This window comes from Sorex fumeus, unplaced genomic scaffold, assembly GCF_029834395.1.
Source record: "Sorex fumeus unplaced genomic scaffold, SorFum_2.1 ptg000086l, whole genome shotgun sequence".
Lineage (NCBI taxonomy): Eukaryota > Metazoa > Chordata > Mammalia > Eulipotyphla > Soricidae > Sorex > Sorex fumeus.
In genome coordinates, this window is record NW_026606143.1 from 18,329,155 (window position 1) to 18,355,345 (window position 26,191).

At 37.6% G+C, this 26,191-nt stretch overlaps 1 protein-coding gene across 3 annotated transcripts in view; it reads left to right on the plus strand.

The window, feature by feature from the left end:
* The window catches only part of DMD (dystrophin), a 2,292,284-nt gene that overhangs the window by 878,296 nt on the left and 1,387,797 nt on the right, over window positions 1-26,191 (plus strand). For 2 of the 3 annotated variants that reach the window (XM_056131279.1, XM_056131278.1), the window contains exons 1-4: window positions 11,659-11,766; window positions 12,843-13,016; window positions 15,830-15,985; window positions 23,885-24,055. In XM_056131279.1, the coding sequence (XP_055987254.1) occupies window positions 11,701-11,766; window positions 12,843-13,016; window positions 15,830-15,985; window positions 23,885-24,055 (567 nt within the window). In that variant the 5' untranslated portion in view covers window positions 11,659-11,700. Of the gene's footprint in view, window positions 1-11,655; window positions 11,767-12,842; window positions 13,017-15,829; window positions 15,986-23,884; window positions 24,056-26,191 lie in introns of those variants that run through there. The other variant, XM_056131284.1, reaches the window with a different exon arrangement.

Sequence of the window (26,191 nt, forward strand, 5' to 3'; positions counted from 1 at the left end):
TATTAAACCTGTGTTAATATGCAGTTAATTTGGCTGTGTCAAATCATTACTAACTCTATTATTCTGTCTTAAATGGCTGCTCAATTCTCTCCACTGCCTAAAATTGTGAAGATTTTTCAAACTCCCCCCCCACTTCATTTTCCAGTGATCTCAGTTTTTTAAAACCTAATATGCAAGAGCATTCCAGGCTGGTACCTCTGGTAATGCCTCATACCCTCATCTGCTGATGAGGCATATTTTCTAGAAGAGAATGAGACAGTTCTTTGATAACCCTTAAAGTTTCTGAGGTTGCCAGCTAGTGGTTACAGTAATTAAATTCTTCTATTTCTTTTGTCCTGCAGATTCTGGATCCAATATTTTTTAACCTCATAGATAATATAAGTAAAAAATAGAGTAAAAATAGAGCAATTTAGGAACCAAATGAATCATTAAAAGAGAGATACTCATAATCAAAATTGAAACTTGTGCCTGTGTTTTGTCCATCAGGCTAGGGCACTTCTTTCAGGGGTCACTGCAGATAGAAGTATACTGTTACTTTCATCCATCATTTGGTTTAGTCGATAATGTGGCTAAAATTTAGTATTAATACATAGAAATGAGGAATCTTCTATGTAAAGCTGTTCAAATTACTGGCATGTATTCAATTCACATCAGAGTAATTGATAATTCTGGTGTTGACAGAAGCTAAGTCTTCTTATTCACATTAAATATATATTCACATTAAATATATATAAATACAAGCAGTAGCAGTTCAAACTCAGAATAAGTGGTACACAAATTATAAAGATGTAAGTAAAAGCTTTTGCTCTATCAGATCCAGTTTATTGTTTCATTTCATCGTGGAATAAAATTCTTTTAGGTACATTTGGGCTGGAGTGATAGCACAGCGGTAGGGCGTTTGCCTTGCACGCAGCCAACATGGCCGACCTGGGTTCGATTCCTCCGCCCCTCTCGGAGAGCCCGGCAAGCTACCGAGAGTATTTGATATGCCAGACACAGTAACAACAAAGTCTCCAATGGAGACGTTACTGGGCCCGCTCGAGGAAATCGACGATCAATGGGAGAGCCTTTACCTTTACCTTTACAGACAAAATAGGGCTAGAGTGATAGCACAGCAGTAGGGCGTTTGCCTTGCATGCAGCCAACATGGCCGACCTGAGTTCGATTCCTCCGCCCCTCTCGGAGAGCCCGGCAAGCTACCGAGAGTATCTCGCCTGCACAGCAGAGCCTGGCAAGCTACCCGTGACGTATTCGATATGCCGAACACAGTAACAACAAAGTCTCCAATGGAGACGTTACTGGGCCCGCTCGAGCAAATCGATGAACAACGGGAGGACAGTGACTGTGACAGGTACATTTGATAAAAAGGTACATAAATAGGTACATTCAATAGTCAAGTGACTTGAAGCCATCTACCTTTACAGCCTATTTGACTGATTTATGAATTAGATCATGCAAGCCCACATAAAGGAATCCTCGCAGGATTTTTGTCATGATAAGGAAGAAGGAAGTGGAGCACTTAGAGGTTTGGGTTTCAATGTGGAACTTCATAGCCAACAGAAACACTTCTTTTATTTAGGCAGTGAAATAGATACGATGAGAAACAAAGAGCAATTTTGATCAAATTTATTCTAACCATGCAGTCTTTCCTCTGTGTGTTACTATATCAAACTGACTATTCCCCAGTTGATAATGACTTTTACTTTGGTATTGTTTTGAGGTCGCCGTATGGCTGTGCTTCAGTCTTACTTTTGGCTCTGTGCACAGGGATACTACTAGCATTACTTAGGGAATCCTGTGTGGTATTGGAGAGCCCTACAATATCATGCAAGGCAAGCACCTAAACCCCTGTGCTCTCTCCGGCCCCACCTTGACGTATTTATTAGTCCAGGAACTAATTGCATGGGGAGTTGCAACAGATGCAAAAGACTAGAACACATGACATTGACTGTACTTTGAAAAATTTACAAACTGTTACATCCTTCTACCATGTATTGTGACAAAGGAATGGACATTTTTCATTTTAAAAACACAGTGGTAAACATCTTGTTTGCACTTAGAGTGTCGTATTGTAAAAAGTAATAAATTATTGATATGTTCTAAGCATTCTTTTGAATCAGGTAGCTTAATACTATCATTACTTTGGAGATTCTTCAGGACCAGATTATTTTGGGGCAAATCAGATTCAAACTATATCCCTGTTATCTCTTTTAGAAGTGGCTAATTCAAAAATATCTGTTGGTATAAAATGCACACTAATATATCACTTGTCATAAAGGCACTCCATGATTTTGCTTGTTTTATTTTAGAGGGATCATATCTGTCAGTGCTCAGGGACCATAAATATTGCCCAGGAACCTAAAACTGGGTGTGGTGGACCACATACAGTACAACTGCCTTAACTCTGCATTGTCTTTCCAGCGCATTCTTATCTTTTCTTTCTTTTTTTCACTTTTTATAAAAAAATAAAGCACCATGCAGTAACTTTCCTACCCTCAGTTATCACATAAGCCTATTCAAATACTCACTTAAACATCAGTTTGTAAAATATCGATAAGGTAGTCATTTATTTTATTGCTATAATTGTCTTTATTATTAATATGAAATAACTCATTCCTAATGCATATTACTAAAAATAATGGGCTAGAGCGATAGCACAGCGGTAGGGCGTTTGCCTTGCACGCAGCCAACATGGCCGACCCGGGTTCGATTCCTCCGCCCCTCTCAGAGAGCCCGGCAAGCTACCAAGAGTATCTCGCCCGTACGGCAGGGCCTGGCAAGCTCCCTGTGACATATTCGATATGCCAGACACAGTAACAACAAAGTCTCCAATGGAGACGTTACTGGGCCCGCTCGAGCAAATCGATGATCAATGGGAGGGCCTTTACTTACTTTACTTTACTTAATGATTCCATACTGTGCTTTACTTTAAAAAATATTTCATGTTTTCTTACAAAGATTTTTCTGTTATAATACTTTTCTGGATATATATTATTCCCTGATTTTTTTTCAGGATTAAGAATATAACTAAACATAATAAATGATATGCATTATTTTTTCAGAAATCAATATATATACTAGAAAACTACTATGTCAAAGGTCAGTGTTTGGGAAGCAGTGAACTCGATTATTTCTTTATTCCACTCCTCTTCCCCATTTTTATCAAAGTAGTGGAAGGGACACTGAAAAATGATGTTTATCTACTTCTTTCTTGAAGTTCCTGATATAATGATGCCCCAAAGTATATATAACTGAACGAAGGCAATTAATAATAAAATTCAGTGATTTTATAATGTTAACATTCCTCACAAACTGGAAAACTGCCTGGAGCACGTGTACAAGTTATAAGATTCTGAAAATTCTTTCACCTATTGCATATTTCTGATAAATATAAAAATTTCTCCATTTGACAAAACTAAATTTATAGTAAATATAATTCTATTTGTTATAGAAATTATTTATATTTATTTTTATATATTTTATGAATAAAATATATTTTATAAATATATTTATACTTAAATTAACTATAGACTCAGGCAGAGTCTCCTGCCCCCTCGCCTGGCTGTCCTCACCGGAGCACCTATGAGGGGGGTGGGTTGAGTTTCCCTCCCTGCCCCGAGCATAGCCCTGGCAGCTGAAGACCTTTGGAACCCAGCCACAGCCGTGCTAAGACCACTCTCCACATGCTCAGACAAGCCTCATGCATGAAGGAACTGGCAGAGGAACCCAAGTGTTCAGAACCCAGGGCTGAGATCTCCAAGACTGCTCAGATAGATCCCCCATCTTTCAGTAGCTAGGCAGTTACACCTACCAACTGCCATGTAATCCCACCGATGGCCAAGATCCAGAGACTATAAAACCAAGCTTCCAGAAGCGTGACCTCTTATTGTCTAATTTTCGTTCTCAGAGAACTCGACAGGCTACCGAAAGTATCTTGCCCCATATATGCCTGACTGGGAACACCTGTAAAGGTGATTAGAAGCTGCCCCAAAAGCCTCCACTCATCTCAGAGAGACTGGGAAGCTACTGAGAGTATCCCGCCCGCATGGCAGGGCCTGGCAAGCTACCTGTGGCGTACTCAGTATTCCAAAAACATTAACAATGATGGTCCTCATTCCCCTGACCCTGAAAGTGTCCCCAGTATGCCATTGGGCTACACTAGCATGTGACAGGGACACATAGAGATATTACTGGTGCCACTCGAGCAAATCAATGAGCAATGGGATGACAGTGATACAGTGATAATTTCTATCTTGTCTGTTAGAAATTTATTTTTCCAGAGAGTAATCAGAAGTGGATATTTGGGGCTGGAGCGACAGCACAGTGAGTAGGGCATTTGCCTAGCATGCGGCCGACCCAGGTTCGATTCCCAGCATCCCATATGGTACCCCGAGCACTGCCAGGAGTGATTCCTGAGTGCAGAAGTGGATATTTATTTTTTCCTAATGAATTTTTAGAGACTGAGTCTTGAAAATTATTGGCCTATCTAATTGCACAGTTTGTGTTTGTCACATTTTATGTCATTTTTAACTAATTTAAATTTTTATTGATATAACAATGTGTTATAACAATATACATGTTTCTGGTGTGTATCACCATAAATAAATAAACAACTGGCTAACAACATTAATTTCATCATTTTCAAATACACATTATCCAAATTTCATTAGTGCATTTTCTTCACTTAATATGTGGTAATTTCCTTAAGGTCACAATTTCAAAGTCACTGTCTGTTTAAAAATTATAGTCTAGCTGTATTAAATTTCTCCATTTATAAGTCTTAGCTTGACATCTAATACATTCTTTTCTAAAATATTTTAGTTATGTTTGTAGAAATTTCTCTTTATTTGACACAAAAGCACCAATAATGAATTGATATCAAGTTTCTCTTATTCCATTAAATACTTTAGACAGCCACAGCTTCATTGTGCTTGCCATTTTCTGTGCTTAACTTGATGTATGAGAATGGCGTGATGAGGTAAATCATGATAAAACTCTCTGCTTCACTATTCTATTGTGCAGTGTTATATTAGAAATAGTATTAATGTTTGATTTGTTTTTAATCTCCATAATTTGACCTGGCTGGAGCAATAGCGCAGTGGTAGGGCGTTTGCCTTGCATGCAGCTGACCCGGTTTGATTCCTCCACCCCTTTTGGAGAGCCCGGCAAGCTACCAAGAGTATCTCGCCCACATGGTAAAACCTGACAAGCTACCCATGTTGTATTTGATATGCCAAACACAGTAACAACAAGTCTCACAATGTTACTGGGCCCACTCGAGCAATTTGATGAAAAACAGGAGGACAGTGACAGTGACAGTGAATTTGGCCTCTAGCATCTTTATTTTGTTTTATTTTGGGGGGATTGGGCCATCCATACCCAGCAGTACTCAGGGATCATCTCTGGCTCTGTGATCAAGAGATCACTTGCCATGGTTTCTGGGGCAATGTATGGGGTGCTGGGGATTGAAGCTGAGTAGGATGTTTGCAAGTCACGTGGCTTACCTGCTGTATTATCTCTCCAGTCCCAGACCTGTACCATCTTTAATAGACAGTTCCTTCTATTTCTATTGTTAAATCTTACTTTCAATAGGTTTTTCTAATTATCCATGCAAATACAGTATTGTCAGATATTTCTTTTAAGCACTGACTTAATACCATATTCTGCTCTATATTCACTTTTTTATTTTTATTAGTGAGACATCATGAGGTACAGTTGTAGACTTACAATTTTTTGTGCTTGGGTTTCAATTATACAATGATCAAATACCCATCCCTCCACCAGTGCCCATTTCCCACCACCACGGATCCCAGTATCCCTCCCACCCCCCGCCCCCCTCAACCCACCCTGCCTCTGTGACAGGGCATTCCCTTTTGTTCTCTCTCTCTCTTATTGAGTATTGTGGTTTGCAAAAGAGGCAATGGGTGACAATCATGTTTGGTCTATAGTCTACTTTCAGCATGCTTCTTCCATCCTGGGAAGATCCTCCCAACACCATTTATTTGGTTTTCCATTCTCTATATTCACTTTTTATGGGCCAACAAATACCCCTATAGGAACTCTGAAAGGGAATAGATTGAGAACTTCTGTTGAAAATTATGTGGGTGCTCTAAATTACAACTTTGACTTACAACTATTTTCCCCATTGTTCCCCCTTGGGCTAGAGCGATAGCACAGCGGTAGGGCGTTTGCCTTGCACGCAGCCAACATGGCCGACCCGAGTTCGATTCCTCCACCCCTCTCGGAGAGCCCGGCAAGCTACCGAGAGGATCTCGCCCACACGGCAGAGCCTGGCAAGCTCCCCGTGATGTATTCAATATGCCAAACACAGTAACAACAAAGTCTCCAATGGAGACGTTACTGGGCCTGCTCGAGCAAATCGATGAACAACAGGAGGGCCTTTACCTTTTTACCTTATTTGTTTCCCTTGAGAGTTTTGTATGAAGCTAAGCTGAGAATTTCAAAATATTAGTTTTCTCCTAGTTGATGTATATGTTGAGTAAAAATTGGACTCAATTTGTATGCCTTTAGATCTTTCACTTCTATTCCGAATTTGGGAGACAAGTGTAGACATCATTTTCCTGCCCATTAAACTTTCCTTTTTAATATTTTATATCTACAATATTATTCATTGAATTATAATGCCAAAGAGGATGTTTTTGTTGTTTTATTAGAAGGGTTTTTTAAAGTGACGAGTTTTCATTAACTCTTATTTAAACCAAATTTCTTGTCGGTCCCACAATAATTCTGTCTAGAGTAAAGTTACATACATATATAATGATTTGAATTATCAGTGAAAAATAATAAATATTATTTGTGACAAATGTTTGGATAAATGTAAACTAACCTGAAAATAGAATCAATTGGACATATAGATCTGATTTTAATTTAGAATTTTAATAATGAATGAAATAATCATTAGTAAATATATTTATAAAGTATATTATAGTTTTCCCCAAATCTAATTGTGTCACTTACTCTTTTCAGAGGAGCAAAAAATAATTTGAGCAAAGAACCATATCCAACTTATATATCACACTATATACTAAAATAAAAATTGTTTAATTTCTATCCTAGAGATACATGTTTAATCCTTTATTTTCAACATAAATTTAGAAGTAATTTTGTGGAGTCAAGCAGTTTTCTCTTAATGGAAAAACACAGTTATACAATCAAAGGAGGAAAATTGTGTGAGCACTTACAAAGAATCTTTTGCAAGCAAAGGGCCCTGACCTGTAAAGAACTTTAGCCTCACAGTAAATCCCGCTCTCATAATTCTACTCTATCCACATCTAGTCCTTGCTTCCAAAGACTGTGCATGCATGCCAGGGAGTGGAATGACTGCGGTGGAGGGTTTATGGTACTTCAGTGGGGGTATAGGTATGTTAACTTTCACATTGGATCTATATTACTGCAACCAGAAGAAAAAACAATTTTTAAAGGAAACTATACATGCATACTATATGCTCCAAACCTAATCTGGCTCCTGGGGTTCCTACATCCTGAAATGAGAGACTATTTTCTTTTTTCCGAAAGGGGGAGTTCTCTGAAGTGGTTCTTAGGAGGCCTGGGGGCCCCTTATGCATTGTCTCAACAACCAGGGTAGTGTTTCAGTGCAAGGCTGGAGGATGTGGTGGGTGCTGCTCAGGCCCTGGAGTGCTGGGGTGACCCAGGACAGCCCAGCAAAGCTCAGGGCCTTGAGGTTGAGGTCCTGCAGTCTCCAGGGCATCACCCGGTGATGCTTGCAGGAGCATATATTACCAGTTTGTACAACATGTAAGGCATATGACTTCACCCCTGTGCTATCTCCCTCAGAGATAGCCGATCAGTCTGTGGTTCTATGCTCTACTTCTCCAGAAACTCTCCCAGCCACATGTATCTTAAATATTGCCATTTGTTAATTTTTTTTAAAAAAAAAGCAGACAGCATAGTAGATCTTGATATTTCCTTTCCCTTTTATTTCAAAGCATTTGGTTTTCTGTCATAGTACATAAATTTCTGCTTTGCAGATTTTTTTTAATGTGCTCTGGTTCATCTGCCATACCCATTGTTGAAAGAAAAGGAATATAACGTTTTGTTCTTACAAAGGAAAACTCAGCGTTGGGCACAGACCTTGTTTATTAAACTTTGTCCCTCACCCCATTTTATATTACTTTTCATATGAAAGTAACACTAGTTTATAATTATTAGGTAACTTTCAGCAATGTAGATGTCCAAAGCGTCATCTGTATATACCACACTATGTTGGCGTTGGAGGGATAGTGCAGAGGCTAAGGCACTTGTGTTGCACGCAATGACCCTAGTTCAGTTCCAGGCAGTCCTTAGAGATTTCTAAGACCCACCAGGAGTGATCCTTGAGCACAGGGCCAGGATAGAACCCTGAGCGCTGCCAGGTGTTGCCCCAACCCCCAATTGCCAACCCCAGAACCAACCCCCAAACATTCTCTATATGTTTCCTATCAGAAGTCTAGTTTAAATCTATCAGCATAGGCTACTTAATCCCTTTTGCCGTATTCTCTTCTCCTTTCCCCTTATTATTTACAGTTTTCAAAAAATTACTTCTTCCGTTAGTTTCTTTCTCATCACCTTAAAGTGTGTTCAAATATTACCGACTCCACTTCCTTCTGTGAAGAAATGAAAGTCTTTGAAACTACGATAATGGTGTCTGGAAATTGACTTCCTTATTCTTCTGCAGTGTCAGCCTTTGACAACCCAACTTCTGCTCTGACCAGCCGCAGAGTCTATCCCGGCTGTAAAGTTCATGAAGCAGCTAATGTACACACATTTATACTTATCTCTTTTGGCTTTTCTGAAAAAATGACTCTCCACTGTCATTTCTTTTCTTTTTTCTTTTTTTCTTTGGAGGGGGGCAGAGAACGCCTGGCATTACTCAGGGCTCATTCCTGACTCTGCATTCAGGCATCACTTCAGACATCACTTTTGATAGGGCTTAGGGAACATATGTGGTGCCGGGAATTAAATCCAGGTTGGCTGTATGCAAGACAAGTGGTCTGCTCGCTGTCCAATCTCTCCAGCCCCCACTGGTGACACTAAGTGTGAATGTTCCACTAAAGTGGCAATTAATAGCTGAATTAAGTCCTCTACTCATTTTGGGCAGACCACCACTTTTGCCCTGTTTTACTGGACATGGTAGTCAGTAGGCTAACCTAGATTTAAAAGGGTAAGAAAATAGCATTTATTTGTTGAAGTGTAGTTGGAGAAGCAGGTGCTCGGGGAACTGTTCTGGCAGTCAGCTTTAAAAATTTCCATCTAGAGAATGGGCACTGGTGGAAGAATGGGTACTGGATCATTGTATAACTGAATCCCAAGCACAAAAATTTGTAAGTCTACAACTATACCTCATGATGTTTCACTAATAAAAATTTAAATAAATAAATGAATAAAAATTGCCATCTACTGCATCCTATGATTAAGAGACAGCAATATTTGTGTTTCAAATACTTTTCATGCACATCAGCTTTTTCCTTCTCTCTCCTTTAATGGATCTTTGGCATTTGGCAGTTGAAACTGAGGTCATGGAATGTTACAAGGCTAATCTCCTAGGATACACAAATCAGTTCCAAATTTCCTAGACTTGACCAGACTTTGTCCTGTCAATTCTGAGAAATAATCTTATTACTTAATGGGCACAAATGTTGTCCATGGTTGTGGTATCATCTGGTTAAGTTCCAGAGTCATGCTTTCATAAATGCTTATAAACTGTTGAAAGTTCTACTTATACATGATCATTGTTTCTCTGGAGAGATAGTATGGGAGGTAAGGTTCCTTCCTTATAGAAGGCTAGCCCTTCAGATTTCTGGTACCACACTATGGCCTCCAGGATTCACTTCTCCACTCAGAGACAGAAATAGTCCCCAAGGACCACTTGGTGTGTTCCCCAAACCATCACTTTTCATGTGATATGTACTGATGTCCCCTGTATAAATATCACTGAACCCTACATATTTCCATTAAATTATATGTATTTTATTAAAATTTTAATACTTATAACTGTAAAAGCTATTTTTTGTACATGGATTCTCAATGCTTAGTTTCTGTGGTTCAAGAATGTTACCTCTATTCATGATGCGAGGTCATAATATAAGCAATTACTTTTTTAGTTATAACAGTTCATTTGTCTGAGTCTTGGCTCTTTTTTAAATCTTTAAACCAGAGTTTTTAAAAACTTATTTAAGCAAATCATGATATTTTGCCTTTTTAATTGCTAGATATGCTAAGGGAAAATCTTAAGTTTTATCTGTACATTAATAACTTTGTATTATAAACAAATACTTCACTACTTAATCCACTTCTAATTATGACCATTGTCACTATTTGTAACTAATTTAGAATTAACTGTCACTATTCAATGCAGGACTATAGGTTTCTTCAGTGACTGCTAAGCAAACAGTCATTATCTAATGATTTAGAATTGTTCCAATTGATGTAAATTTGGTTGTGACTAATATGCATTATAAAAATTGTTTTTGCATGAATATGCTACGGCTACTATGGCAAAAGTTAATCCATTTTCTTAGAATAATCTGAACCACAAGCTGCATTTTGCTGTATCTGGCAGAAAGAAATAAATGCATTCATTATTTTTCTTTCCACATACTTCAGTATTTCGCTTATCACAAACTGGCTTAGACTTGTCCTTGTCTTATCCAAATAGACTTTTGAAGAAAACATGTGAAAAATATCAATGCTCAGTATAAGAGTAGTTAGAAATATTTTATAGTTCTTTAAAAATCAAAGTGTCATGGGAAAAACATTCTCAGTTGATGTTCACCTCCTTTTCCTAAATCACTAGGTTCCCTAAAATGTAACTTAAGTATTTCACAGAATGACAGCATTAAGATCACTACTGAGCATCAGAGAGATAGTATAGTGGGTGCTTGCCTTCCATATGCCCCAGCCTGGTTCTATCCCTGCTGGTATCACATGCGGTCACCTCTGACACCATAAGTTATGATTCTTGAGCACAAAGCAAGGATAAAGCCCTGAACACCATCAACATTCCTCAACTCCACCCAGGCAGATTGGGCAATAGTTGCCAATGTCGTGGATGTCTCCCTTCTTGTACAGTAGTACAATCCTACTGGTTTTCCACTGGGATGGAACCTTGCATTCAGACAGGTAGCGTGTGAAGAGCTGAGTCAGTGTATTGATGAGTACTGATGGCAGGTTCTTCAGGTGTTTGGGTCTGACTTTGTATGGGCCGGGTACTGTTAGCTTCTTACTGATGAAATGGCGTGTCGGATTTTGGAAGGGAAGAACATTGGGAACGACATATCCATCCTACGGAATTTGGTATATGGGCAGGTGGACATGGCTATCAAAGAGATCTGAGTAGAAGTCATGGATAATATTCTTCATTGCCCTTCTGAAAGATGTAATAGATCCATCAGGACGTCGGAGGGCAGTCATCTTGATCTTGTAGTTGGCAAAGGGCGGTCTTTCTTTTATTAATCTCAAAAGGAATGGGATAAGTCATTTAAGTTTTGATAATGTTTGATAAGTGAAAATGTTTATTGTCATTTTAAGAGTGTATTACAGCAGATGATTTGTAGTTTTTAAATTTTCTAGGAAAGTGAGTTTTTCTTTACCAAAGTTTGTCAAGCATGCTGACTGATAATGCTATCCTTCCAACAGAAAATCCAGTCGGACTTGACAAGTCATGAGATCAGTTTAGAAGAAATGAAGAAGCATAACCAGGAAAAGGAGACTTCCCAAATGGTGTTATCTCACATTGATTTGGTACAGGTATGGCTTCCAAGAGCAGTTTGTTAGATCTGGATATAAATCATCGTATATACCAAAGGGACAGATGCAGGATGATTGCACTCATTTTAAAATATAAAGGAATATAATAGGGATATATATATATAGATATATATATCTATATATATCTATATATATAGATATATAACTCATGTCAGGTGGCAATGGAAATGACGAGCAGGAAAACTTGCAACTGGGTGGATGTGTGAGGGGGGAGATCAGGAAAAGGACCAGTAAGACAATGATAGAGAGAAGTGGTAACTCTGGATGAGGATAGAGTAGTGAAAAGAAGGAACATGATATGCATGACACTAACGATAACATTATTGTAAACCACAATGCCTAAAAGGGAAAAAGGGAATGGGACCTGCGATAGAATCAGGTTGAGGACTGGATGGGAACCTTGGACATTCATGAAGGGGAATGGACAATGGTGATGGGATTGGTGTTAGAATAGTGTATGCCTGTAACCCAATCATAAATAATTTTGTAACTTTGTAATTAATGATGATTCAACAAAAAAATCTTTGTCGCAGAAAAGTAGATTATTTAGCAAAATTGGAATAAAGAATGCTATTTAGAACCTATAATATGATACATATGTGTATATATCATATTTATTTTCAGGAAGATTAATTTGGGAAGGGTTTGGGACATCCCAGGACATTTTAAAAGGCTATTCCTGCCTCTGTGCTTAGGAGTGACCCCTGGCATTTCTCTGAGGACCCATGTGGCACCAGGGATCACAACCAGGATTTCAGCCGACACTTGCATGCAAGGCAATTGCCTTATCTCCTGTACCATCACTCTGGCCCCTTGGAATTAATTTTAATAGAGCCAAAATATTACCTTTTTTTGGTACTACAGTCAAGGACAAGTGCTACGTCTTTTTAAATAAATGTATTATCTGTATTGGAAAAATGAAGAAAATTGCTTTATTTCGATTTTTTTACCCCAGTCTGTCTTAATAACTAAAGGAAAATATCTTAGTAAGAATGTGAATGGTTATTGTTTGAAAGGCAAATTTTAATCAGCGCCTTCTTGAATTCTCTTTCCAGAAACAATTTCAAGATGTTTCCTTGAAGTTTCGCTTATTCCAGAAGCCAGCCAATTTTGAACAGCGTCTACAAGAAAGTAAGATGATTTTAGATGAGGTGAAGACACACTTGCCTGCATTGGAAATTGAGAGTGTGGAACAGGAAGTAGTACAGTCACAATTGAATCATTGTGTGGTATGTATTTCAAGTGATGGATTAGCATCTGTCCTCTGACTTTCCTCACTAAGAATTATTTGGTGATCCCCTTTAGTAAAAGGAAAACAAAGATTTTTGTTTTGGGCTTTTTGGAGGGATAGAGGTTGAACCACACCTGGTAATGTCAGGGCTTCTGGCTCTGTTCAGAGATCACTCCTGGCAATGCTCAGGGTATCGTATATGGTGTCACGTTTCATACCCAGGTTAATTGCAAGCAAAGTGAGTACCTTACCCACTCTACTATTTCTTCACCCCAAATGAAAAGAAATGAAATGCATATACTATATTAAGTTAAGAATAAATGTTAATGTTAATAGTTTAGTTGAGAGACAAAACTATTCAAGACAATAATAGCCATTTAATTCTTAGGGATTTCTTTTGAGGCTCTAATTCTTCAAACACAGCAGAACATAGACAAGAAATCTCCTTTTTTTAGGGTATCTGGGATATACTTTTAAGGGAGGCAATCATGAATGGGCATATTTTAATTAGGAAGCATCAGTAATAGCTATTACTTCAACAATAACAATTCCAGAAGTTTTGATAATAGTTATTAGCTGATACCATGGGAATGTAAATAATCTTACATTTTCAGAAAATAACTGAAAGCAGATTCACCCAAGTACACAGCCAGAAATAAATGTATTTGTAAAGGGAGAGCTGTCCGTTGCTTTTGAGCTGAAGACTGTAATGAAGGTGATTGTTTCTTCTAGCTGTGAACATGCCATTACACAGTACACGGGCACTACCCCAAGCCCCTCATTTAGATTGATTCTGGTTGTGGCTAAAATATAAGAACCTATTTATATAGACATTATGTGTGAATATTTTTTTCTTTAAACTTCCCTACTTATATTTTTTAGTTCTTAAGTTCTGTTATATCTGTATGTATATATCATTAGCTTTCCATCAGGAATGTTTTTCTTTAATTTCTCTTGGGTCTTCTGAACTGTGCTCAAGAAGCCTGAGACTCCACAGGGGATTTTTAGCCAACCAGGCTACTGGTTTATTTTAAAGGCCCGAGGAAGTAATGCTGCTTGGGTCCCATAGTTCCTGATATTTCCCAGGTCACTTCGAGGTGCTTGAGGCCTGCAGAGACGCACCCAGTGACGCTCGGGGGACCACATGGTTCTGAGCATCAAACCGAGTTTGGCACTTGTGATCTATACTCTTCACTGTCTCCTGGCTCTATGTAATTTTCATTTATTGAATGTCTTACTAGCACAAACACAAGTAAATGTAAAAAATATATACCTTCTTTAATGATATTTTCTCTGCTTATTGAAAAAAGAAAGCATTAATTCATTCAGTCAGTACCATGAACCATTGTGTTATTTTTTAACACTAAAGAGTAAATTCTTTGAGAGTTATTTTTCTATTGAGGTATTTGGATTTACAAAATTATTCATAGTTGAGATTCAGGTATGCAGGGTTCACAATATTGAGATTCAGGTATACAATACCAAAGTTGGTATTCAGGTCTGCAATATGCATGGATGAGATTCAGTTATACAATATAACACCTATTGCATCACCAGTGTCAACATCCTTCCTCAGTTTCCTTTCTGTCCCCAGACTTATTTCCTTGACAGGAACGTTTTTAAGTTTAGTTGATAACTTGAACCTCATAGTTATAGATTTGCTTGTTTTGTGGTACAAATATATTGTTTCAGAAGTTAAAAAAATCAAAATTGGTCTCAGTGTGCTAACTAATGATTTTAATTTGGTGGGTTGGGCTTTGGGTCTTACCTAGTGATGCTCAGGGTTTTTACTCTAGACACTGCGTTCAGGTAGTGCTCTGGGGAAAATACAGATGCCAGAGATTAAACCCAAGCCTGCCATGTGCAAGGCTACCTGCTGTATTATCTTTATTTTTATAACCTTGTTTCATTGTAATTCCAAAAATAAACTTTCCCATGCTAACTGTGAATAAAACTTTCTCTCAGTACTAATTGAATAAGTACTTGTTTCTCAGACTTAAAACCAAGAGACTAAAGCAGCTGTGTATTATTTAAACCATCATGGATTAATGTATACAGGCATTTACACATCCTCCATGCATGCATGCTCACAAACATGGAAACTTGTACAGATTTTTCAGGAAAGTAACTATGACTAGTTTGATGAGACTTTGCTATATGTATTTTTGTGGAGAAATATTTGTATTTATAGTTGTGCTGTATGTATGGTTTCAATATTTCATATCTGTCTATATTTAAGGAACAATTCCTATTGACAAATTTTTAACCAAATTGGCCTATTTTTAATCACCTTTCTTGTATAAGACATATATTGATAACATAATTTTGACATTAGAAGCCTTCCATCGACTCAAGTAAGCAACAGTGAATGAATATATATTTCTTGTCTATCATAGATTCTCTAATGACTCAGATATGATCTGATTCATAACAGACACTCAGTAAATAGCTGGTGAATGAGTCAAATGAAAATTTTCAAATTTTAGAGCTAGAGGCCAAGTCTAACATTTAAAAGGGAATTCATGCACCTTTTAGAAATAATCTTAAAACGTGTATTAAAGAACTTAATATAGTTATGATATACTCTTAACCTTAGTAAGAATCGCAGCAAAATATCTGTATATGTGTCCACAAACAGAATGAGGTCTAGAAAAGTTAAGTCAACAGAAAATGCAAGGACTAGCTCTGGACCACAGCTGCACATGCTATTCTATGAAAATAGGAAAGATGAAATGGCAGTCAGGGAGATCTTTAAACTGCTCTAACTGTATAAGTTAATGTAACATGGTTGTGTTTTATATTTTAACTTAGAACTTGTATAAAAGTCTGAGTGAAGTGAAGTCTGAAGTGGAAATGGTGATCAAAACTGGACGTCAGATTGTTCAGAAGAAACAGACAGAAAACCCTAAAGAGCTTGATGAAAGGATAACGGCTTTGAAATTGCATTATAATGAGCTGGGAGCAAAGGTAAGTACATATGTGCTGAAACTACTCACGGTGGTTAATTTCTGTTTATAATTTGTAAAGCCAAAAACAGCAATTATGTACAATTACTGTTTTAGAAATTCTGGCCATTTTCTCTGATGGATAGGTACCAGTTATAGATGAAAATACATTCCCATATGCAATTTGGTTTCTGCTTTTTTTGGACCACACCATCAGGAGTTACTCCTGGCTCTATTCTCAGGAATTACTCCTGGCAGTGCACAGGAAATGAAATGGGATACCAGGGATCCAAAGCAGGTCAGCTACATGCCTGCAAGGACTTAGCCACTGTATTATCGCTCTGGCTCCCACATGCAGTTTTTTTTTTAATGAAAAAAATAGTATTGAGGATGTTCTTTGAGTCTTTGTCAGAAAATATGCAAGGGGATGAAGAGATACAGCCAGTTAGGCACTTGCTTGCATGTAGCTGACCCAGGTTTGATCCCCAGCACCCAATATTGTCCCCTGAGAATCACCAGGAGTCATTCCCTGCATGCGGAGACAGGAGTAAACACAGTGTTGCTGGGCGAGGCCCACAAACAAAAAATAATAAAAAATCATGTATAGCAAGTCTGCTCAGGTCTTACTCTTGGCTCTGTATTCGGGGTCATTCTTGGTGGGAATGGAGCACCATATGTGATATTGGGGATTAAACCCGGGGTTGTGTCTGACCATATTACATAGTTCTAAAATGGGTTGCCTTAAACTTGTTTTTTTTTTAATGTACAAATTCACTTGTGATGATATGAACACTGATGAGTTCTCTTAACTAATTTACCTGCTTATGCTTAGGCACGATGGAGCTGCTATTCTGTGCATAGGCTCCCGTATGTGTAATGAGTTGGCATGTTCACAGATTACACAGAGCCTGTTTTTCTGTATAATCCACCTTGTCTGGCTAATCATATAGAAGGCAGCTACTTAAGTACAATGGCTGTGATTATTTTTATATTTTCCCCTTATTAGTGAGGGGGCCTTTCTCATAAGGGCCTTTCTCACTAATAATGTTTCCTACAGAGTCCCATTTCCTTTTTGAGACTGTTGAATGTCTCACTTTCCTCAAATCAATTATTCCATATCGGTTAAGAGATTCGATATATCCAAATAATGGGAGAAATTAGAATCATGAAAGTTGAATTGATGACATCGAGGATTGTCATGGTATTTTCTTCAAGATTTCTAGGCAAAGTTTTGTGTATTCATCAAATTTAAATTATTGGAAAAGCCATTAATTTCTTTTTTAAAAAAATTATGAAAGCTCAGTGTGGGAGAGAGAATACAGGAGATAATATGCTTGTCTTGCTTGGATCCAACCCCAGTGTGAATTCCAGGTACCACTTGTTTCCCTTAAGTACATCTGGGAGCATTTCCTGAGCACAGAAATGAAAATAGCCCAAGAGCACCACTGGGGACAGGCCACCCCCTAAACAAAGTTTAAAAAATCATATGATATTATGCAGTATTAAAATTATAAAGAAATTTTATAATAATATTTAAAATCGATTGGAATTTATTCTAATAAATGATTTAATACTTTTATAAATAATGCAACTTTAAATGAGCACCTATAAACAAGAAGTGATTTAGGGATGGCTCTGCCTTTATGTTGCCAAATATGGAATGATAAATCCATAATCCCAAAGGAAAGAAAAAGTATATGCATATATATACACACATATATATAAAATACTGTATATAATATAGTGGATATATAATATATACACTGTCACTGTCACTGTCCTCCCATTGTTCATCGATTTGCTCAAGCAGGCCCAGCAACGTCTCTATTGTGACACTTGTTACTGTGTTTGGCATATTGAATACATCATGGGTAGCTTGCCAAGCTTTGCTGTGCAGGCGAGAAACTCTCAATAGCTTGCCGGGATCTCTGAGAGGGGCGGAGGAATCAAACCTGGGTCGGCTGGGTCTCGCCTTACCCACTGTGCGATCACTCCAGCACTAATATATACAATGAATACAAAATATATATAACATTATATAATGTAACATGCAATGTTATTTGAACTAAAAGAGCTATATTGAGATGATGGTAGAGTGGAGTTTATTTTATATTTCAGGTTCTTAAAATTTTGGAAAAATGATAAGATCGTCATTTTATTTTATACAAATAAAAGTTTTCATATTTGGGAAGTAGAGATGCAGAGACATATATCTAATAGCTTTCCCTGAAAATAATTGGAGGGTTGTGTTATTGAAGCTACTAATTGTAAATTGTCACTGAGAAAATATGAGTTTTACTTTCAAATAAAAAATTTGCAAGTCACCATTATTTGTTATTGCTCGTTATGTTTATGCTTTTTTTTTTAAAACTTAAAAACTTGAGATAAATAGTCTTCCCAGTTGCTTCTACAAATTATTGCTTGGGTCTTTACTTTGCCTTGAAAAATTTATAGCAAAGCTTTGCCTTTACAGAGGAAATTTGATAGAACCTATTAGAGAATAAATTATGTGGAATTTCAAACAATAAAACTGACATTAGTAAACTCTTAGTGTGTTGAGTTCATTATTATTAAGAAGTGAATGACCCTCTACATATGTAAAGCCCTATTTATACCTGAAAATATATATTTGGATGTTTATTTTTCAATATTGTGAACTTAATTATGGAATTTTAGCAGATTGAAAAGGATCACTAAAAACCTTTCTTGCCTTAATAGCATGACAGAATACACCAAAACTATAGAACAAATAATTATTTCTGAAGTATTTTGAAACAATGCTAAAGGGAATAAGTATAAATATCATCCTTTATATATATTCTGCAAGTCATACATTTCTTCCCTGAATAAACATTTTGCATTTAAATATTCCAAGATCTTTCAGCAACTGTGTTTTTTAGATAAAATCAAAGGAAACAGGAAATATTAATAATATTCTTTTCATAAGAAATGTAGTCTCTTCTATTTTAATCATCTTTAGAATTTATGTAAAAAAAAGTAGGTGGCTGTACTTGTCTATGTGTTACTTTTTTATATTAGTTTCCTCAGGCTACCATAATAAGATACCACAGACTCTCTAGCCAGATGAACAAAAATTTATTTGTCACAGTGCTGCAGGTTGGGACTTCCAAGATCAAGATGTTCACCCATTTGGTTCCCAGTGAGGACACACTTCCTGCTTTAACTGTAGCTGCTTTCTGGCTATATTCTCACATGAAATAGGGCCAGGAGAAAGGGAAAAATAGTGAGATGGAGGAGAGGCAGAATTATAATTCTCCTAAATACATAGTCCTATGGGCTGGAGCAATAGCACAGCAGGTAGGGCATTTGCCTTGCTCATGACCGACCCGGGTTTGATTCCTCCGCCCCTCTCGGAGATCCCGGCAAGCTCCCAAGAGTATCCCACACACATGGCAGAGACTGGCAAGCTATCGCGGCGTATTTAATATGCCAAAAACAGTAACAAGTCTCACAATGGAGACATTACTGGTGCCCTTTCAAGCAAATTGATGAATAGCGGGAGTACAGTGCTACAGTGCTACATAGTCCTATAGGATTAGTCTCCTACCCTTAAGATCTCTTTAACCCTTAAAAAAAAGGCCCTCCCGTTGATCATCGATTTGCTCGAGCGGGCCCAGTAATGTCTCCATTGGAGACTTTGTTGTTACTGTGTCTGGCATATCGTATACTCTCGGTAGCATGCCGGGCTCTCCGAGAGGGGCAGAGGAATCGAACTCGGGTCGGCCATGTTGGCTGCGTGCAAGGCAGACGCCCTACCCGCTGTGCTATCGCTCCAGCCCTTTAACCCTTAAAGGTCCTATATACAGATTCAGTCACATGGGGAAATTTGGGGTTCAATATACTAATTGGGGGGTATATAGTTCAGTCTATAGCACTTTTAGAAAAATACAGAGCACAATTTTACTAGTCGGTTTTTTAATGCACGAATTTAGCTTAATAATTTAATGAGAAAAATCAAAGTCTCTTATCTAAATTTATTTAATTTTGTTAACTTTTATTATTCCTGCACTTTGTATGTAGGAGTAGAATTTCCTGTATGGTTCTGCTATGATTTTATTGTTATTGTTATGGTAATACACTTCAAGAACCGGGTTTGTATTCACATGAAATTTCATTTTTTTTCAAGTTTCATTTTAAAATGTCCACGAACAGTAACTGCTAAAGCATCGTACTGCAGGTGGCACTCTTTTAAATGCATCCTTTCCCTGGGAAAAAAAAAAGTAAAACCCATAAAACTCAATTTTCCTTAAGATGGCAGTGTCTCCTATTTCATTACAATTTATTTAGTTAGATATAAACAGAACAGAATAAATAAAAATCAATATTGCATTATCTCTCAGAAGATAGAATTTCTTTGAAATATTGAATATGGAGGTTTTTTTCTACTAATAGTGCATAGCAAAAATAACTATAAATAGAAACATACCATAAGGTGTACTTCCTTCCTCCTCCCACATGCAAATAAAATCCTTGCAGTTGGAAGGCAGATGCTTTTCCTTTCCTGAAGGGAAAAATAGAAGGGAAAAATCCATTAGAATAATTGAATTTGCAGCCTCAGCATGCAAACATTTTTCCAAAAGTACACACACCTCTATTAAGGGAAATAATAGATTTTGTTGGTTATTTGGATTTCCTGCATAACTTTCAGTTTGTGTGTTTTTATTGTAGCTTTTAAACTCTTTAAAATTTATTTTGGTTTGGGGGCCACATGCAACTGTGCTCAGGCTCCTGGCTCTGTACTCAGAGGTCACTCCTCAGGCACTTGGGGTGACCATATGTGGTGCTGGAAATTTGAACTGTGGTTGACCAATACAAGACAAGAGCCTAACCCACAATACTGTATCTCAGTCTCTTTTTAAGTTCTTAATTATACCTTCACCCTGGGTATATTTTTAATGTTGATGAATGGAATCTTCCTTTTATAGTAGTGTGTATAAATGCACACATATATATGCTACAAATAGATACAGATATACTTAGAGATTAGAATATATGTATATAACAGATTTCAAACCTATTTCTGAAAAATGAGCAAATATTTATTTTATTTTGACTTGTATCATTGTATTAAAGAATATTGCTATACATTTAATTTATATCAGTAAACAAATGATTTATAATCACTGTTGTTCATTATTCCCACAGCATGATAACATATTTATACTTGCGTTGTGGTTATTTTTCAGTTATCATGCCTTCCCTTACAGTTAGGACTAATCTGCATTTACCTTTCAGCCCTCTTAATATAAAAACGTATCTAATTTTGAAATAGTCTATCTGTAAAATAGTAAAGAAATTAAAGATTTTCATCTATCCATATAGGAAGTTTTTTCTAAATCAGTATTGAAGTGGCATGATGGGAATAAAATGACGTATACATTATCCAGTTTTTACCCTCATAGTAGTCCATATGATAGGTTGGGTATTGCCTTAATAGTCATGTAAACCAAAGAAAATGAAGTGTCCTTCCCCAAGGTCGAGGTTAACATAGGGAGGCAACTGAGTATCACTAAGCCTAACATGCTTTATGTGACCACATGTCAAATCGTTTCCATTTAATATTCTGATTCCCTATATCCATGATCTTTAAAGGTTTTTCAAGTCACACAATAATGAAATATAGATGGATTTTGCAAGGGTTCAGATACTTTTATTTAATTCAGAAGTTCCCAAACTTATTTGTCCTACCACTCCTTTTATGGATGTCACATAGTTGCACTTCTGAAAATCTACCTTCTCCTTTTTTTTTTTTGAAGTAAATAGATTTTATTTGTAGGATTTTTAGGTATGGAGGGAGAGAGAGTGAGAGAGAATAACATACTGAAGAGAGAACACGGGCTTCTCCAAGGGCAGAGAGAGAGAGCCCCTACACACATCCCATCCTAGCATTAGACAGAAAAGCATGAAAGTACACATCTCAAGAGGGAAGATGCGGGTGACACATGTGCTCGGGCACCACATGTGCTCGGCCACATGGGCGCAAGCAGCACATGGGCTCGGGCAGCATATGCGTGTCCTTCCTTTGTTCAAGGTGGCCTTTATAGGGTTTCTCCAGCCTGCCCCCACATGAAGCTTCTTCCCAGGTAAAACTCCATTGCTAAGGAGGTTACCAGGGAGGTTGAGAGTGGTGATGGTCTTCTTTGGGCTGGATCACCAAAGTTAATCAGGAAATCTACCTTCTTTGAGCAAAGTGCCCTGACTTGCAAACAGTCTCCTACTGCCCCTCCCCACCCTCCATCATTCACACAGTTCCCTGGGGAGCAGTAGAGCTCACTTGGGGAAACACTGATCTAATTGTTACTAGTAAAATTTTCTGGTGTACTACAACTAATGGCTTAATCGTTTTCATTCATTTAGTTAACATACAAGAGGTTTTAACATGAAATGTCTTAACTTTAGTTTTACCTTAGTTTTACTCAGTGAAAACTTGTTTTGTTCAAAGCACTGTGATGACCATAAGGAGAATAATCTAAAAGTGATAAGTAGAGCCAGAGAGGTAAGGCACTTGCCCTGCAAGAAGTTGATTCTGGTTCGATCCTTGGCACCATGTAAAATCCCCTGAGAATTTCTAGGAGTGAATCCTGAGCATAGTATATGCCAGTTAGGAAAGTGGGATGTGATCCATCCCTCTGCCCCCCACCCCCCAAAATATGGATAAAATTTGCCCTTGCAAAACTGAAATTTTTCTGACTTATGGTTTGACTTATGGCTGGAGCGATAGCACAGCGGTAGGGCGTTCGCCTTACAAGCGGCCAACATGGCCGACCCGAGTTCGATTCCTCCGCCCCTCTCGGAGAGCCCGGCAAGCTACCGAGAGTATTTGATATGCCAGACACAGTAACAACAAAGTCTCCAATGGAGACGTTACTGGGCCCGCTCGAGCAAATCGACGATCAACGGGAAGGCCTTTACTTACTTTACTTATGGTTTGAGTTGGCTACCACTTAGAAAGTTGTAGTAAGTTTATTATTAAATCAATCAATATACAAGCTTTCAAAGATGTAGTTATATCTAAATTAGCTCGCTCTGTGTGAGGATGTGGATGATTTTAATTTTTTATGGTCTTAATTTTAAGAACTAGGAGGTGGAGATCCAAATCAAATTGTTTTTCTTTCTTTAAAGAGAGTGACTAGGGGCTGGAGTGGTAGTATAGAGGGTAGGGCAGTTGCCTTGCATGTAGCCGGCCTCTGTTCGATTCCCAGCATCCCATATGGTCCTCCTAGCACGTCCAGGAGTAATTCCTGAGTGCAAAGCCAGGAATAAACCCTGTCTATTGTTGCGTGTGACCCAAAGAGAAAAAAAGGAGTGGCTATTTTCTTAGGCATTAATAATTTTTGCCACCAGGGGTTGGCAAAAGTATGTTTGGGGAGGAAGTGACCATTGTTTTTGTGTATAAAAGTCAGACACTTAAAAGATGCATTCACAATAAAATAGTCTTTTCTTTAGTATTACAAAAATCACCTTACCTCCTGAGAAAAATAGCATTCTTTCTCCATTTTGATTTCCTGCCCACATGATCAGGCTTCATTTGCATAAAGTAGATTGTAAACTTTCTTTCCATTCATTTGGCAGATGACTGGAGGCTTCCTCATAGAAATCTCTTAACTTCAGTTTTACTTCCACAATTCTATTTATTAAAAATTTGGCACAAAATGATATTTAAATACCAGAAAAAATGATAAAAAACCTGGTCATTTGGAGAAAGAATCCCATCTGCCCTCGGTAGTGTTTATTTATTGCTCATACTCAGATTACATTATTTTTCCAAAATATCTTTTAAAAAAGCAATGTAAAGGTTACTTTGAAGTCATAAAATAGGGAAGTTTGGATATATTGTCTGTAACCATAATCTGAATTGAAAAAGTAATGCGAATGGCATTTTATTTATTTTTTTCTGCAGGTAACAGAAAGAAAGCAACAGTTAGAGAAATGCTTAAAATTGTCCCGCAAGATGCGAAAGGAAATGAATGCCTTGACAGAATGGCTGGCAGCTACAGATATGGAATTGACAAAGAGATCAGCAGTCCAAGGAATGCCTAGCAATTTGGAGTCTGAGGTCGCCTGGGGAAAGGTGAGACCCAAGGTTATTTTAAGTATACAGAAGCCACAGAAATATGATTTTATAGGAAATGATTAATGTGCAGTCACAAATGACATAAATGTTTCTTCATTTCCCTTGGCCTTCAAATCATCAGTAATTTAACTCTTCTGACTCGTGAACGTAATCAAACTATTGGGTCATTTGGGCAAGTGTCCCCAGTGCTTGTTTAGAATTTTGTAGGGTGAGACAAAAACATGCACTTAGAGTTTTTGAAGAGATGAGATTTTCTGTTGGCTAGATTTTGTTTTTGTTTTGAGTTGAGGGTCACATCTGACAATGCTTAGGTCTTCCTCCTGGCTCTGAGCTCAGAGATCACTCCTGGCTGGCTCAGGGGACCATGTTTGTGCCCATGGTTGAACCAGGGTCAGCAGTGAACATAGAAAGTATCTTACCCACAGTACTATCTCCTTTGCTCCTATTTGCTAAATTTTTAAGATGTACTAGACGGACTTTACAGCCACAGATGGAGCAAGGATGCAGAGACTGCAGAATTTGATGCTGGACAGGAATTGCAACATCAGCAGACTTCTAATGAAATTAGCTTGTATGTGTGTGCATACACACACACACGAGTGTTCAGGAACACACAATTGCCAGACATCTATGTAACTGTTATAATTTTCATCACTGAAGGACAGAAGGATTCCCTTAATCCTTGGCTAATTCTTGCAGCCAGAAAGACAAGTATTATTCTCCAGAATTTCAGGTCAAGACCCTTATAACTTAGGATTTTTTTAAAAAAATTGTTTCATGACAAGATTATTTTAAAGTGTGTTAATATCAGAGAAGTGGTTAGTAATAGCAATATATTTTGGGGGGAGTCACACCCAGTTATGGTCAGGGGTTCCTCCTGGCTCTGCACTCCTGGTAGTGCTCAGAAGACCATATGGGGTACTGGGAATCAAACCTGGGTCAGCAACATGCAAGACAAGCACCCTACCCACTGTGCTATCGTTCCAGCCCATCAGTAGTAATATTTTTTTATTTTTTTATTAGTGAGACCATAAACTTTGTCTAAATTATTGAACCATTTAGATAAATTAAAATGAGCATACCATGTATCCCCCCCTTTTAAAATTATCAAACACATGTGTATATTAATGAGCTGTTACATAGATCAGGGATCAAATCCAGGGTCCTAAACTTTTGAGCCACACACTCCTTCCACTGAGCCATGTTCCTTCTTGGCCTTGAATTTTAGTTAGGTAATGCTGTGTAGATTATTAAAAGCTGGCTTAATTACATTATGTAAAATGTCCATCCAGCTAGGGCCAGAGAGATAGTACAGCAGCAAATAAGACACTTGTTTTGTATGTAACTAACCTGGGTTCAGCAACACATAGGAGCTCCTAGTCCTGGAAGGAGTGTGTCCCTGAGCAGAGTCAGGACTATGCCTTGAGCACCACTAGGTGTCACCCATAAGCAAAACAAACAAATAACAAGGAAGTAAAGATCCTACAGTGAAACCAAAACAATATTTTTAATATAGATTCAGAGCACAAATTGTTCTTTTTTTGTTTTTATTTTTAAAATTTTTTATTGTGCCACCATGAGATACAGTTTCAAAGCTTTCATGTTTGAGATTCAGCTATACAATGATGAATCATCCATCCCCCCTCACCAGTGCAAACTTTCCACCACCAATGTCCCCATTATCCCCCCCACTTCCATCCCAGTCCTTACCCTGCTCCTATGGCAGACAATTGCAGAGCACAGATCGTTATCAAATGTTGCTACAAATTATTTTTCAGATAGATATTAATGGCTATTTTTGTCCCCAGGCTAGATTTAATGTTTGAGATAAGATAGTGAATGCCATCTATTCATTCAGGATCATGCATGGTGTGAGATTTATTTATGTAGCTAGTGTGCAGAGGGTAGAAAGTACCACTGGTCTTGTGTTTTTTTTTGTTGTTTTTGTTTTTGTTTTTTTCTTCTCCTCCGTCAAGCAAATATTACATTTACATTTCCATGTTATTTAGTTTAAACCAAATGGCAGCCTTTGCCCGTAGGTACAGACTGGGCTGCAGTAAAAATGAAACCAAGAATTCTATGGCTTAGAAAAGATAGAGGGTTTTGTTTCTTTCATGTAAAATAGGTTTTTCT